Here is a 16852-nt window from a genome sequence, read left to right as displayed (position 1 = left end):
TCCACAGCAGAGACCCCTGCCTGCATCACATGGGCAAGGATTTCCTCTTAGCACTCACAGTGCAAAATATTCTCTTTAAAGTCACCTTCCTCAGGTCCCACTGACAACCCCCAGCAGTTCTAAGGTGTGCTGAGCCCAGCCTGGCAATCAATGAAAACATCCCAAATCCACCAAATTCTCCCAAAGAGAAACAGATGAAAGTTGTCTTCTCCACAAATGCGGATTTATCATTTTGAAGTGCACTACAGAACAGCAAATGCCATCGTTCCCTGAGCGGCGACATGAAAATTAATAATAAACACTCATGAAACGTCAAAAGTTAAAAATGTTTCTCCATCTAAAACACAAACATAAAAGCTGTGAGTTTGACTATTTCAAGTATTTCAAAATGCTAAATAGCTCATGACAGTCTGCCTTACGTTCCCTTTCGCTGTAGGAGGGAAGTGAGAAAGTCTTACTTTGCTGCAAGAGGCAAAATACAAAGTTAGAAACACTTTAGCACTCTGGCAATGAACTAATGTTTGACTTCTTTCTCACATCCAAAGCTTTCTATTCCAAACTGTATTTAAATGGCACCCAACTTTTTCCATTGGCACACTCCAGAAACTCAGCGTGAGGACGAGAAAGTGAGTGAGCCACAACAGGGGGGGCACCGAGAAACTCAATTTTCTTCAGAAGAAATCCCAGAAATCTCAGACTAAGACTCCAGCTGCTGCTGGACAGATCCTTGCAACCAAACCAAAAAGCCAATTACTCAGTCCTTTCTGAGATCCCATTGCCACTTTCCTGGAATGATGCCTGCAGGTCCTCGCACTTGGACTGACAAAGACAGCAGCTTTTCCCCCCACAATTCTGTGGATTGTTACTCGTGGTGGTGATGGGATGCAGGCTGACAGAGGATGTAGGAAATGACTAGAGGAATTCTGGTGACAAAAAGCCTCTGAGGGCTGCAGCCTTGTACAGCAGAGCGCCAGGAAAGATCACAACTATTTCACTGTCAGGATGAGACACGGTTTTTGTGAGAAACCCGACTGCTGGGCCACTTCTCCTCCTGAAAGCACCGGCAGGGAACGGGACATCTGTGTTCCATCTGGGCGGTAACAGCGAAGGAGAACGTAGATCTCCGTGAGGGGTCTAAGAATAGATGTGATTTTCTTTGGGATTGATGAGACAGAAACCCCAGAATATCAAGCAGCAGAACATCCTCCCCGGGAGCATCCAGCACACTCAGGGCTGTGCTTGGTTGGCTCTCAGGACTCATGAGGAGTGGAGTCTCTAAAACTCTCTCTGAGAGACTTAATGCTCCCTGGTGCCAGCCACAGAGAACTGGGGAAAAAATCCAGTGAAAATTGCTGGGTGACTGTAGGAAGCCCAGAAAAACGCTGTGTCCAAAGGGCAGATTTCTGAGAACTCCTGGAGAGCAAGGAGGTGCTTATTAACGTATTCCTGAGCTCAGCTTCATCTTCCAGATCAAGTGCCTGTAAGAGCTGATGAGTCCTTGAGTTGCTCCTTCCTAGTGATTAGGATGGCTGGAGAGCCCATTACTCCAGAGCACGCAGCATGGCTTGCTCAGAGCCTTGTGGGGCTGATCTAGATGATTTAAAAGTGAAACAAAAACCACATTGCAAGGCTGCAGATCTCAGCAAGCCCTGCCTTGGCCAGGCCCTGTGGCTGAGGGGTGAATCCAAATTGTCAGCTTACACAGGAACCAGTCCATGCACTATCCAGCACACCTGTGAACAGAAGCTCACCTGGATTCACCAGGAATACCAGGGCTTGTGGCAGGTCCTGTGGTGCACACGAGGGACAGGGTTCAAGCTCTAACAAAAACCCTGGACAAATGAACACCAAGCCCAAGTTCCCTCTCTGTGCCCCTGCAGAACAGCCTGAAGAGCCCAGGGACACAGTGAGGTGTCAGTGACCATGAGCTCATGTGAAAACCTTCCTTTGGCTGACCCAGGGGTGGTTCCCCAGTTGCCGTGGCTTTACCTTCTCCTCCCACAGAACACACTGGTGTCTGAGCATGTTAAACCCAGTTTATGCTGGTGTTTAATTGGTGGCCAGTTAAACCCAGCAAACCCCACCTAAGACAATTCCCCACATTCCCTCAGGCAAAGGGACCAACAGCTCCCAAACTCGCCCTGGCAAAGGACAAATCTTGTTCTCTGTATCAGCATCCACAGTCTGCGAAGTTAAAAAGGCAACAAAAACCACACACACAGAGTGCCAACCCCCGTTATCTAATCACATCCAGGATTTACATGCTGGGCATGTACACACAGCTCCGTTTGTGTTTCGTGCTGAAGGAAGTGCCACTGGCAGCAATTCTGGGTCACATCTGTCTGCAGGACCTCGGCCCAGCAATCCTTCCTGGAGAAAGCTGAATCCTCTGTTCAAGCATTTTCTGCTTCCACAACCACAGAGGAATTTTTTATTTTTTTTTTTCACAGATTATTAGTGTGGTTTTGGGGGATTTATGGTTAAGCAAACAATAAGATGGTTAAATTGTCCAATTTCAACATTTGACTTTTTAAATGGGAAAGTTAATAGGCTGCATTACTAGAATCACTGTGGAGGAAAGCATGAAACCCATCTGGGCAAAAATCAAGAGACAATCAATCCAAGTGTTTTTAAAGCCTGGATTTCCCTCTGTGGTGAGAGCAGACAATGCCCTGTACTGTACAGGAACACCAAAGGTTTATTAAACATATTAAACGAGCTGATAATTAAACTGCTGACAATTAAAGCCAGGCTTGGCTATCTGCACCCAGTGGAGACATTTTCTTCCACCGAGGAAACACTCTGGACCTGTGGAACCAGAGATAGGGCTCTCACACCAGGGCCAGCCCCAGCTGATAAAACCCTAATCGACATAAACAAAGCAGACAATAATGAGAATTTCTAAAGGTTGTTATGACAGCAACACAAATGAATTGCTGCTTCTGCCAGCCACCACTGCTCAGCTTTCCACATTGTCCCCGTGTCCTGCCTGCACCTTGGCCAAGCCCCCTGGGCTCCCTGAGCCCACCACACTCTGCACCAGCCCCTCCTGCTCCCCCTGGACCTACCTGTGGCCTTTAATGCTGGTTGTTCCCCTAGCAACAGTTTTAACCTTTTGGCATGGATTTTCCCCTGGTAATGCGATTCCGCCACCACGGCTGAGGTAAAGGACATGTTACACAGTGTGCAGCATTTGTTCTTATCCACTGAGTCACCGTCACTGCCCTGGGTGGAGACAAAAACACAGACAAGAAATAGAGGTGTATAAGCCCACTAAGCAGAGTCACAGAGAGAGGAGAGAAGAACAGGAGGGAGGGAGCTGGGTTGTTGTGCCAAGGCTGTGGCTGTCAAGGGGTTTTCCTTTCCCATCCCTCCCAGCCTTGTCCCAGCCCTGTCCAGCCTGGGGACAGCTCCAGCTCCCCAGCAGCTCCACTCTGCTCTGCACGGGGAGCTCAGCCTGTCCCTGTGTCCCCTTGTGGCCCTGGAGCTCCTGGCACATCCCTGAGCCTCCCCTCCCTCAGCCTTTATTCCTGTTCTCTGCCTGAGGAGTTGTTGCAGTGTGCATTTGTCACACAGGCCCAGAGCCTTCCCTGCCATCCAACACTGAGCTTCCTCCTGATGCACTTTTTTAACAGACCCCAAAACATCCAGGGGGGCACAACCCCCTCTGCAGGTGACAGAAACAAATGAACTGTCTTAAATCACACAGGTCCCTCCAGCAGGATCCAACCCCAGCCTTGGGTGACCCCAACACAGAGTGAACACCTGAGCCACCACTGAAGGTTATTTTTCCCCCCCCAAAAAAAGCACTTTTAGAAAAACGACCGATTTTCACCACTTTTTTGTCGTTGATAACTGTAAATCAAACCTTAGGGAGGAATCTCAAGAGGTGATTAGTACTGTTCTGAGTGTAATTTGCACTTCTTTTAAATAGCTTTCTCTCAAGATATTTTATATCTTCAAAGGGAAATCACTTGAAAGTTAAGAGCGGAGTAGAAAATTTCCAGTATCTATTGATCATCAGTGGCAACATATAAAGAGCCTCCAACAGAGCTCCTTTGAAAAGCTGATACACTTCGGTGTTAATGCACCAGGGTCTCTTCCTCTGCCAGGGCTGCTCTTCAGTGACATTTTTTTTCCTTTCCAACCTACTTTTCTCAGCTAGACTGAGAAAGCAATTAAAAATAAAAAAAAAATTAAAACCCCTTCAAAGAGCCCTGCAATACCTCATGTGGAGTTCAGGGTCCCATTTACACCGACCCACAGTTCACTGTGCAGCTCATCTGGGCTCACCCAAGCCTCTGGACAAGGACCTCAGTGAGTGGGTGGGATTTCAGCCAGCAGCAGGAGAGGGGTGTCCCCAAACTCCTGGTGGGTCTATGAGCCCCTCTGCACACTCATGACAAACCTCTGCTCCCTTGTATAGACCAGTTTTATACACTAAAGGCCATTAGCTGTAAGTGGGATGCACGAGCTGTTTGGGCTCTGCATTTACCCAGGTCTGGATCATCCCCGAACAGCATCACCTCCATTCCCCCCTCCACCAGCCCAGCTCCTGCACAGAGCCAGAGGTGTTCTGGGCTGATCTGGCCCTGAAGGGTAATTATGCCTTCTCATTTGTCAGGGGCTGTTTTACCTGAAACCAGAGAGGCTGTGGGAAGCTGATCCGGGTGCCTTTTGTCACCCGCTGAATGACACGGCGCTGACAGGACTGTGCAGGTGGTGACACCACAGGGCTGCTCACCCGGGGTGCCCCAGCTGGGGCACAGCTCTGCACAGGGCAGCTGGCTGCTCCCTGGGGACGTCCTGCCCCATGTGCACCCACCCAGCCCTCCTTCACCACACTCCAGGTCCCGGGGCTGGAACAGTGAGCAGGAACTAAAGCTCCGTTGAGCTTCTGTAAATCCACTGGCAGCTCCTTAACCCCGCGCTGCCAGGCCCAGCCAAGGAACATTTCTACATTTTGTTTCTGCATCTTTCTCCAGCCGATCCCTCCTTGAAAACCTTCATGACAATGCAGCACAGGAGCCACTGGCTTCATACAAACTGAAGCCCAACAGAACTCATCACTGGCTTGGAGTTAAAGCATCATTTTCCCAACACTGACATCCCCACTCTTCCCAGCTGTACTGAGCCCTCCTCCACACCAAATTAAACCACTAATGAAGAGCACAAGAGTCAAGTTGTTATCCATTGGAAGAGTACTTGTACAAGCCTTCTCCTTCTCACTCCAAAGGGCTAATGGGTGTTTTGGAAATTGAGTATTTTTTGCCATCTTCAAACAACAGCCAACCCTTCCCTTCACCTCACAGAAAGGTCAGGAAGCAAATGCTGTTTCCAATCTCATTGCACCGAGTACCCACCACTGCAGCCACCTCTCCCTCCTGCTGCCACCTGGCAGGAGGACAAGGTGTGATAGTTCTGTGGTCAGCAGAACACAAACCCAATGGCACACAGCCATGTAGCAGTCCTGGTGACAAAAAAGGCTAATATTCCCTTTTTAGTTGCAGATGCTTCTACACGAATTTAATTGGTTTTCACGGGTTGTTTCTAATACTCATTAAAGTGGCTGTGCCATGGCCTGAGTGGCACTGCTAGAGCAGGGCACTGCACTGCACGTGTACATGGCAGGGATGTTATTGTGCAGCCTTAGAGATGTCCTAAATAGTTCTGTTCTCTCTAAATGCAAAGGCTTGTGTAACATCTGATCAGCAACAGGGATACTTTGAGCTGTAAATCTTGGCAGATTTTCCCTGCTATATTTTTATAACACAAATAATTTTAGAATTTAGGTCTGGCCTAGCCTAGCGTTCACCTACAACATGAGGACGCGTTAATCCACCCCCACCAGGGCTGCCCTTGGCAAAAGCACCAGCAAACACAGAACTACATTCCTTCTCCACACTGCCTTTCACAAAAGCAGTGCGAAATAGTTCAACTTTGACTTATTTGAGGTCTGATTGGTTCTCTGGCCTCCATATCCCTCGCTGAGGTGCACATGGAATATGTGGTTCCTTGTCAGGCATAATCAAACTCCTCAGAGGATCCTGTTCCCCACTGGCATGCACCTGTCCATGGTACTGCCCACAACAATAACTCCATAAAATCACTGCACGATCCTGCTCTGGAGGGGCAGACTGCATCTGCAATTGGCCTGCGTGCAGCAGAAAAGTTCTCTAGTGTTTTAATTACTACATAAATGAGCTTTCAGATTCCTTGGGCAAAAGTTCCATGTTTCTCCCTTTAATTACAAGATATCACACTGAATATCAATAGCACTCAGCCCCAGCCACGCTGAACTGGTTTGGATGCTGCGTGCTGGGAACCTCGCTGCAGCTCTGACACAGCCCCAGAACGTGGGAAGGAGCCAAATGAATAATTCCCCACGAAGCCATCTCTTAAAAATTCAGTCTCCTTCTATCTATTGCCTGACAAATGGCTGTGAGCTGGTCCAATTCCTCATCTTCATTTGTTTATTTGAGCACAGCTGAGGAAAGCAATAGCCAATCTTTAAACTGGCAGACTGAGAGCCTTTGGATAAAGCACATCGACTCCCAGAGCGAGTCCTCGGAGCCCTGGGGAGGTGACACTGCTCTCGGGGACCTCCTGCTCACCCCAGGGGTTTTCAGTCATGACACTGTGGTGGCACCACTGCCATCCCCTGATCTCCTGCCAGCTGGAGGACGTGGCACTGCACGGCAGGTGTTACCTAGAGCAGCCCTGTACCTGGCACTGTGCTCCAGGTGTACACACACAGCTCCACACCCACCTCTGCCACCCCACACCTGTCCCCAGACACTGCCCAGGGGTGAGTCCTCCTCTCTGCCCAGTGACCCTCACCTGGGGAGGAGTGTCACATACTCCAGGTTGGGTGAAGGGGTCTGGAAGTGACCCCAGTGCTGCTCCACTGCCAACAGCACCCCAGAGGGGCCATCGCCCCACGCCTGGAGGCACAAGGGCAGGCATTGCTGCAATTCCTGCAGGTATTGCTCCCATCACCTGCCCCACCTCTCACCAGCAGACCCTGGTGAAATGGAGCAAGCCCTGAGTATTTGCTATCAGCATATTTTTTTTCCTATGAAAGAACATCCAAATAACTAAAGCCGCAATTACTGCTGCTGATGCACGCAATAATTCTCGTGTAGTTTATTGAACATTATTTCCAGTTACTTTGCATTTCAGCTAATCTAAATGTTACCTCCGGGCACCTGATCATCTGTGGCTGTAAGAGAGAGAATGTTGTAGCCCAGAGTCAATGATTCATGAAGCAGCTGAATAAACAGGGGCTTGGATTTTACCCACATTTTCTGACCGGAGCTTTTTGGCGGGGCAGCCTCCATCGACGGGGTGGAGCATGTAGTAGAGACGGACTTTGCTGGCGTGCTTCCGACTCTGGAAGGCAAGAAGAAAAGAAGGGGGAGAGCTGGAGTTACAAGGAGCAAGAGGCTCAGTCGCTGCGCTCACTACACCAACCCACAGTCAGATTTCACATCCCCTTGACATCCGTATCCACCACTGGAGGAGAAAAGGGGGAAGAGTCCAGGTGAGGAGCATTTGCACTTCTCAGAATTTTCACAGAGCTCTGCACGCAGATGAAATGAGCTGTGGATTGAAACCTGCCATTAGCAGAAAAAACAGTCCCCTCTGGCCCCTCTCCAAGCCCTGCTGCCTGCAGGCCCTCCAAGACACAGCAGGGATCAGACGGCCAGGGAAGGACAGCGTTTGCCATGGTGGGGCAGATTGAAAGACCGGGGTTCCTGAGCTCCAGCCAGAGATACAAAAGCATCCTGAGGTGTCGGAGGCACAGACACAAAACAAATCCACAGTTCCTATGTTTCTAGAATGGTAAAACCTAAGAGGGGTATAAAAACCTCCCGTGAGGAGATTTCACGCTGCCTCTGGGCACAGCTGGAGCTCACAGGCAGGTGAAGGTTAGAGGAGACAGGAGATCCCCTGGTGACCTCAGCAGCAACCAAAGCAAATCCCTGGGACTTGCAAGACTTAAAGGAAGATTCTAAAGCTTCTACAGCAGGAGCACAGACATAAACCTTCAAAACCTCGACTTACATCAGGTCTTGTCCTCCACCAGATGCAGAGGGGAAAAGTCTGCAGCCCCAAAATACCTGCAGCCAGCATATGGGCAGCAGACACATGGGGAGGTGTTACCATGCAAATGTTTCCTTCAAATCACCCTTTCCAACTGCCCCACAGAACAACAGCACCCTAGTGTTATAATTTCAGATCACAGAGCTGCAATTTAAAAATATTAAATTATCATTAGCATGTTCTGGAACATTCTTTTTTCCTGTGGTATAAACTTGGAGCTAAATTTGCAGGGAGCTATATTTGTATCCACATGCAAAAATGTGACTATGCAATAATTTTTTTCCACAGAGCAAATCAGTCAAGATAAATAATGTCAAATATCTGTCCCCAGCTCGTCTTCCTGCTGCATTTAGCAAAAGTGACCTTGCGTGGTCAGAGCAGAGTGCAGAAAACCCCAAAGCTCCAGCTATCAGACCAGCAACCCAGACAGTGACTGCATAATTAGAAAATGGCAAAATAGATGTTTGAAATGCACAGGACAGAGGTGCAATGCCTGCTCCTGGTGCTTGGCTGCAGGCCCAACTTCACTCCCTGCCTGAAGTGATGCTTAGCGGGTCCCTTGCACCACACAGGGCCAGCCAAACGTGCGTTAAAGGCAACGTGGCCAGAGCTTTTCAGCTGAATCCCTTCCCTGAGCATTGCCACCCCGCAGAGCCGAGCAGAGCAGAGCAGAGCGGAGCAGAGCAGAGCAGAGCAGAGCAGAGCAGAGCAGAGCAGAGCGGAGCAGTCAGCCTCCCTCGAGTCATCCTCCCCATAGTCACGAGGCTCTTCCCTCGGTTGACTTCACCCAGCACGTCACGATGCCCACACAGCCACAGCCTGCTCAGTTTAGAGGGTAAAAATATTTGGGAGGGGTAGCTGAGGGTGTGTGTGTAAGCTGCAGAGATGTTGAGAGGAATCATCTTTACGGGTCTGCTCCGTGGAACTCAGCTGGACCATAAACGGCGCCCAGGTGTCAGTGCTGAAGGACAGCAAAGCTTCAGCCTTCTGTGAGACACCTCTCACCTTCCTTGGCGCATTTGTTTAGATTTGTGAAAGTCAAGGTAAAGGAATTACTTATCTTTGGAATAATTTAAAACTACACAGCTCCTTATGCAACCTTATTATCTTACGGTCGTAAAAGCGGAGCTTAAAACCATCCCCGGCCTCCGCGCGAGTGTGGCGAGCATCTCCTTCCCTCTGTGGAGCAGAGCGAGCACAGCCCATTTGTCATCCATTTTATCTCTGGCATTTCCTACATTTACATGTGTATTTATCATCCCAACGCCCCGGCAGGAGCACGGCAGGAGCACAGTGATTATTCTTGGTGTGCTGCTCGCAAACAGCACTGCGGGTTATCCTCTCCCCACTGGAAACCTGCAGCTCCAAGGCACAGGGAGGGCAAGTGCCAGGCACATGGGGGGGCCAAAGGAAGAACCACAAACAGGAGGCAGAAAACTGGGATAAACTGGGATCAGGGCACCTCTAGCTCCCATTCTGACCCATCTCACTGACAAGCCTTAGGAAAGACAAAACCTCACCACATCTGTAAATCCACAGGGTGGAATGAGCACACTGCCTTGTGGAGGCACCTCCAACAGCCACCACAACCTCATTTTGGGTGAAATAAAGGTGTTTCTGTGCCCGTGAATATTTATTTTGTAGCTGTACAAAGTGTTGTGCCAAAGGCATTTTCACTTTCCTGTCCCTAGTGGGAACAGCACCTTTTAAAGGCACTAAGTCTGGTTTAATACTGCAGGCTTGAAAACCAGCCCTGACTATGCAGGGAGCTCAGTCTGTTTGCACACAGCTGCTGCAGAGTTCTGCATTGCAAGCTCATTTGCTACTGTAAGGCTCATCAATAAAAGTAAATAAACAGATCATTTCTGTCTCTATCAAATCTACTCTAATACAGAGGATCGCGGCAGAGACAGCAAAGTTCTGGCAATTCAACCCTAAAACACAAAAGGGCAAAGCGGAGCTAAATTGTGCTATGAAATGCAATTTGGTTTTGCATGAACTGGGTTTTGCAGCACAGTCTGCCTGGAGCAGGCAGCGAGGTCTCTGTGGCAGCTGGCGGGACGTGCAGCCCTGGTCACCCTGTTTGGGGCAGGGGCTTGTCTCCCTCCTCTGCGGATGCACCAGCAGCTCTGGGGAGGACTGACCATCCCCTTCACACGGCCACGAGCTGCAGCTGAGGCGTTATAGCCCGGGGGTCAGCAGGTTACACAGACACACACGGATCTTCCCTTCCCTGCCCTTGCCCGGGGCTCTGGGAGAGGAGTCCCCTCCCCAGCACCCCACCCTGGCCCCGGAACTGCTCCCGCTTTGAGCCACTGATTCAAGCTGATCCAGCAGTCTAAAGCACTCTCCTTGTGGGGCTTTCTTCCTGTCTCCTGTCATCAGGTTCAAATCAACCATCTCTTCAGCTTCCCCCAGGCTGTGCTAGCATATAATCTCATTTCCCTATTCCCCATATATCCCTTCATCAATCCTTGCTTCCCCCTGTGCTGGCAGCTTTATGGTTTTGGGCAGTTTAGTTTTCCTCTCCTGCTCCTCCTCCTCTGTGACCTCCTCTCCAGCCAAAGACCAGGGACCCCCACCCTGGGGAGCCCCTGGTGCACCAAGCACCATCAGAGACACAGGTGCCAGGTAAAGGAGGGAACCACCACGGCAGCCCAAATGACTGCAGTTTCTCTTAGTCTGTAATAAATTCTTCTTCAGAAGGCCATTGGTTGGGTTCTAATCCTTTTAGTGTAAACTGTGTTGATTTTTTTTTTGTGCACTGGCAGTTTCTTAATTAAATTGCCACGCAACGTGCAGTCACATGATTATACCAATTTTATTATCTATATTGGCCCCACTTGTAATCTCATCAAAAGAGAGAAAGTTATTTTGGCTGGCCCAGTTCTCCCAACCTTGTGCAGAAACTCAGTTCCATCATCCTCCAGCCCCTTTTTTTCCTGTGCCCAGGAGCTGAGCCAGGCTGGACAGCTCCAGCTCCCAGCATTGCCCTGCCTGCTCTGGGCTTCCTTCCTTCCTCCTGGAAACTTCCTCCACGCTCCCAGGCCCACAGAGGGTCAGCAGGGACAGTGGCCAGCACACTTCGAGCCCCCACTTGTGAATTACTGGACCTGCTGACCTCAAGGACATCGTTCTGGGATTTGTAATCGCTGCCAAACAACCTTCCAAGTTTCTACTGGAATGGAACCAATCTATTTCTTCCTCTATGATATAACAACATCCTCTGCGTTTTTTAAATAGACGGGAGAAGAGTATTTTCAGCAAATGCCTTCCCTTTTCTGCCTTTACTACCCACACAACAAACATTGTCAAGATCCCTGTGGTTCGCTGCAGAGCTGAACTCCCCGGCTGTTATTCCAGACACTGCTGGATGCCAATGTCCTTTTTCTCCCTTTGTAATTTTTGAAAAGCCTCATTTATAATTTATGGTCATTTCTATCAACTTCCCCTTTTTTTCTCCACGAGTTAATTTTTTAAAAAGTGTCTACTCATGCTTTTGCCTTCCTGGGCACAGAGATATGTGTCTGCAATTCCCCAGTGCTCAGCTGAATTTGCCCCCCCCATCAGACTGGCTGCTCCAAAGAAAAGAGAGGCACATTACTCGTTTGGACATTGATTTGTTTACACATTAAAGCAACTGCTGAGGATCTATTCAGCCAAGCAACCACTAGCTCCACTTCCTTCCATCTGTGATCATTTCTCCAGGCTGACTCCAAGGCGGGATCCTGAGCATGAATTTTCTGTCTCAGGAATCACCATTTCAGCTGTGATCTTTAGCTTTACTGCTTCCTATATCAGTTTTGACTGTAGTCACTGTACCTCTTGTCCAACACACTGCTGGGTACCCCGGGAGAGGAAATAACTCTCTTTAGAGGCTGTGGCCAGAGGGGCATGGCAGGAGCAGCTGGGCTCAGCTCATCTGGTGTGGCCACCCCGGGCACCTGCCCCTCCTCAAACCCACTGTAGCCCCTCCTGACATCACCCCCTCACATTCCCTCTGCAGGTGGATCTTACATCTCCCCTAACGCCACCATGCATTTACTTCTCTGTTGGTATTATGGGATTTTTCCAGGCCATGCACCTCCCTGAGCAACCTGCCTGAGCTGAAGGTGTCCCTGCTCTTGGCAGGGGTTGGACTCGACCTCTACAGGTCCCTTCCAACCCAACCCATCCTATGGTTCTGTAAACGTGCCAAGGGAAAGGGGACGCAGGGACACAGTGAGCAGGCTGGGAACTTGTGAAATGTGCTCCACACAGCAAGTTAAATCCTTGCTGCTCACCTGCAGCTCAAGTCCCTCATCCTGGGCCACTGATGTTGGGTATTGATGTTCAGGGTCTGGGTGGGCTCCACCACTGGCACAGCCCCCCCATCCCAGTGCCAGGCAGGCAGCAGAGGAGTTAATAGAGTGTCTGCTGTGCACAGGAGCAGCACGGCAGCAGCAGCAGCAGCAATGCTGTTGCTCCCATTCCATCTCCGCCGTGTGGAACAAATCCCCGCTGGAGCGCGTCAGTGCCAGTCACCGCCGGGAGCCCGTCAGCCCCCAGCGCACGGGGGCGGGTCTGTCACAACACACCACGGGAACTAACGGCTCTGCTTCCAAACACCCAGAACCCCAACCCAAACATGGGCTGCAAGTTTAAAATATTGAAGGCAAGCAAGAGCGAATACCTGGAACAAAGAGGTGCCTGCCAGGCAGCAGGATGGGGAAGAGATGCTGCGGCAGGGCAAGAGATGCAGGAACACTGGCCAGGGTGAACCAGTGCAACCTTTCTTTGCTCTCATTCCATGTGGCTTTAACGTGACATCCCTTATGCTTCTCCATTCCTGCCAACCCTGGGGTCCCATTCTCCCAGTGTGTTTTACTGCTGCTCTGAAGGGCCTTTTACCTCCAGCTATTTTTAGACAGCAATAGGCCTCTGTGCAGAGGTACCTGGGAAGGGAGCTGTGCACTGGGCTTTATCTGCTCTGCTGTTGCTGCTGTTCAGCAATAGATTCTGACACTGGGAGTGCATTAAAAATAACGTCCAGCCATTAACGCTGACAACACAGCAGTAACATAGAGCCTTGTAAAGTCCCATCCCATCTCCACTGGTTCCCACAGCCCCGTGTGATGCAGCAGCTGCTGCTGCCCTGTGTGCACAGAGGAAACATGAGCCTTGAGCCCTAAAACCCTGGCACACACATATCTCCCTCAGATGCAATGAGTGGCCACATTTACCTCAACAAATTTTAACTGGGACCATTACCACGACACAAACTGCCGAGGAATATCCACAGCGGGCCTGTATGTGCACACAAAAACAGCAGAGCAGCACCTTCGTCATCTCTGCAACACAAATGTGCTCTCTGTAGCTTTTTCTCCTCCAGCCAAGGCTCTCCTGTCAAACACCAGCCTGGTCTGCAGGATAACAGTAATGTCTGAGCAGACACCAAAACCTGTGAACAGCAGAGCAGGTTCCAGCAGTGGTGGGGAAGGACATGGCGACAATGGGGAGGGTGTCCCCTCCTCCTTTATCCTCTGAAGGATTTACATGTCACTGCCACCAAAGCAAGACACATGGCAGGTGAGCAGCAACAGTGGCAGAACATAGGAGAGAAATCGTGCCCAGTAAATGTCACGTTTCCTTCCATCATCACTGACACCAGCAGAACCCAACACACGACAGCCCTGTGCAGCCTTTATTTTCAGTTAAAGCACATCCTTTCCATTCCTCCATCCTGGAAATGCTTGCAGCATCTCACACGGGGAGCTGAGAGTAGAAACCCAACATCTCAGCTCCTTGCTTTCTAGCACAGCATTTATTTTGTTAAATAGAGAATGTGCTCTTGCAGCACATTAATATTTCAGACACAGGACTGCCTCTCTGAGCACACACATCTCGATCCTTGAGGCACTAATGTGCCAATAGTAAACAATGTTTATTATTCCTCCAGACAAGCCATTTCTTCATGCCGTTTCCAGCCAAGGACAGCCCAACTGGAAGCAGTTTAACCCCAGCACCACTCCAGCCTGTGCACACGAGGAGTATTGATGAGGCTGTCGATATTCCCCGCCTGTTTCGCTCCAGAGACGGAGTGAGCAATTCCACAGCGCGCGGCTCCCGAGAAGAGCCAAAGGCCATGGCACTTGATTTGTTTTCCCCAGCTTCTTCTGCATTTGAATTTTAATACTCTTTGCCTCTGCCCTCCCCTGCTGCTCCACCACGAGCATTCCAGCAGCATTCCCTCATCCCATAAGGTGAGCCAACACTCGAACGGCCCCCTTCTGGGCTGCTCTTCCTCCAGACCTGGCATCTTCCCTCATTTTAAATGGAAAAAACAAAGCACTCTCTGAACACCTGAAGCAATAAAGATTATGGAGAAAATGGAGAAGAGCGTTACAGCAGTTTGAGGAGCAAATGTGGTGATGAATGTGCAGCTCAGGGTGAAATCTGAGAGCAACTTTGTGTATGAGGTAATTTTCCTGCAGGATTTTCAAGGGGAAACGTGAAAATAAATTGTAACATCTTCCTAATGGCTGTGAACACTTCTACATGGAGATGAGGACTCGGAACTAACTAAGAAACCTTAGTTCTCTTTGTTTTAGCTTTTTAATTCACAGAACAGCTCACCAAAGTGATTAATACAACCTCTCCCAAAGACAGAGATGGAAGTAAGTGTTAAATTACAGGTAACCCAGAGAGTCCAGCACCAAAGAGGCTTCTGGCTCCCAGGGAAGGAAAGATGCAGAGATACAGGAGAAAAAGAAAAAAAAAATATTCTGGGGCACAGACTTTCAGTGGCATTGCAGCAGCAGCACAATGTCACTCACCCCTTGCAAGGACAGTGGGACAGGAGGTGTGAAATGCCCTCCCCACAGTGGCCATGGTGGTGTTTGGCCATTCCTGCCTGGCACAGCCAGCCATCACCTGCAGCGTGTGGATTCTTCACCCAAACAGCCACCCCGTTCCTTCCCAAGGAGGAAGAGGGAGCCAGGGAACCTCAGGGATACCTGGCACGGCACAGCAGCACAGTGAGTGTCACCCAGGGATTGTCTCAGGCATCCGTACCTTTATTCCAGAAGCAGAAGTGGGAAGAGAGTTTTTTGATACTTCAAGGGACAAATTAAGATATTAATTTGCTTTAAGAATTAAAATATGCCAGTGCACACTCTTTGGGGCATCAACAGCAACCAGGTAGATTTGCCTCATCTCCTTCTGCACAAAAACTGCCCAGGACCAGCCCCTGGAGATGCTCAGCACGGCAGCGAGCACTGAGCTCGTTAGGGCACTGCTCATTTGGGAATCTCACTGCAAATCAATATCCCAAGGCAGCTGCGGGGTTCAGCTCTGTCCTGGGGTGAACCCTGGAGGGAAGGGCAGGACCTGGCAGTTTCACCAGGATGGTAAGGAGAGCCAGGGTGCATCAGACCCATCAGACAAAGCCAGAACAGTTGCATGAAGCACATGTAATAAAGGCAGTATTTGCTGTTTGTCAAGTTGGAAGCAAAAAAATGCTGCAAACAGTCTGATCCTTTTGTCATTTTTCCACTACACTTGCCCTTGGAAATAATATCACTTAATACTGCGTGACTGACATAAAATCATTTTTTTTATTCCTGGCAAAGTAGCACAGAGGAAAAGTTATTGGTTGGTGATTTGGAGAAGGAGATGAGACAGCGATTGGAACTGACTATTCCTGTTTGGCAAGATAAAAACGTCCCCCTTTCATAGGCTGTTTCCCTCTATTTTCTTACAGAGAAATGTCTTATTTTGCATGCACAGAGAGCCAAGATTCCAGTCCCTGGCACAAGGGCTGCAGAGCTCACTTGACTGCGCTAGTGAGGCAGTGGATCAATTCCCTTTCTCTCCAGGCTCGCTCAGGAAGGATAAGGGCACTGCTGACCAAAACAACGCCAGACAGAGCCCTGGCACACAGATCCCCTGCTGCACCATCACCAAGGGTCCCCAGCACCCGTGGCCAGCCAGGGTGGCCACCCCCAGGGCTCCTGAAAATGGATGTTCTGAAAATTTAATCTTCTGAAGTGGATATTCCCCATATGAAAAGAATCAATTTTTAACTATCCAGCGCTTTCTAGAAGTAAGAAGGAATAAAAAGAAAGCTGTGAAAATTGTGACCAGCTGCTTTGATATTTAGAAAGAAACTGAATCTTACACTCTCGCTATTAACTAATGGCCTGCAGCAAGGGCTGCCAGCCTCAGGCAGGATGGAGCCCCCAACTCCGCCTCCCCAGAAAACCTCAGGGCAGGTTTTCAGCCTCTCACTGTGCCTGTGGGCTATGGGGACCAGGGTGCCAGAAGGTTACCAGGAGAATCAGCATCACTCTCAGGAGTGGTGACCAGAACAGATGCCCCAAAGGGACACTGCTCCCTGTCAAGAGCAGCAAAGTGTGGCACAGCCATGGGCCAGGGGCACTCCCAGCCTCTGGGCCACTGGAGGGGATCCCAGCTAGCCTTTACAGCTCACTCCAAGGCTCTGCTCTGTGTTATGCAACCCACCAGCGAGGTTTGGGAATGACATTATTGTGCCAAACATCTACAGCGTCTGCTGGGATTTCACAGCGGATGACAAACGAGCACAACACCTCGCACTAAAATATACAACAGAAAACAGTGTTGTTTTCCACATTTCAAAAACATCTGCTATGAATTAATGATTCAGCTCATACCTACAATGACAGGTGCAGAGGAGACGAGATTGGCTGAGCACCCTGTGCCTCACCAGGCGCTGCTCCTGTTTCTG

The 16852-nt window shown here is 49.7% G+C and overlaps 1 protein-coding gene across 1 annotated transcript in view; it reads right to left on the bottom strand.

Moving 5' to 3' along the window:
• Window positions 1-16852, bottom strand: part of ZMAT4 (zinc finger matrin-type 4) — a 52310-nt gene that overhangs the window by 13996 nt on the left and 21462 nt on the right. The window contains exons 3-4 of the mRNA XM_083880275.1: window positions 7303-7392; window positions 3069-3225 (exon numbers count right to left, since the gene is read on the bottom strand). Coding sequence (XP_083736401.1) covers window positions 3069-3225; window positions 7303-7392 — 247 coding nt within the window. The remainder of the gene's footprint in view (window positions 1-3068; window positions 3226-7302; window positions 7393-16852) is intronic.

The sequence above is a fragment of the Zosterops lateralis genome (assembly GCF_965231275.1).
Source record: "Zosterops lateralis genome assembly, chromosome: 30".
Lineage (NCBI taxonomy): Eukaryota > Metazoa > Chordata > Aves > Passeriformes > Zosteropidae > Zosterops > Zosterops lateralis.
Note: the sequence above shows the minus strand (reverse complement) of the source record. Positions and strands in the feature narration are given on the sequence as shown.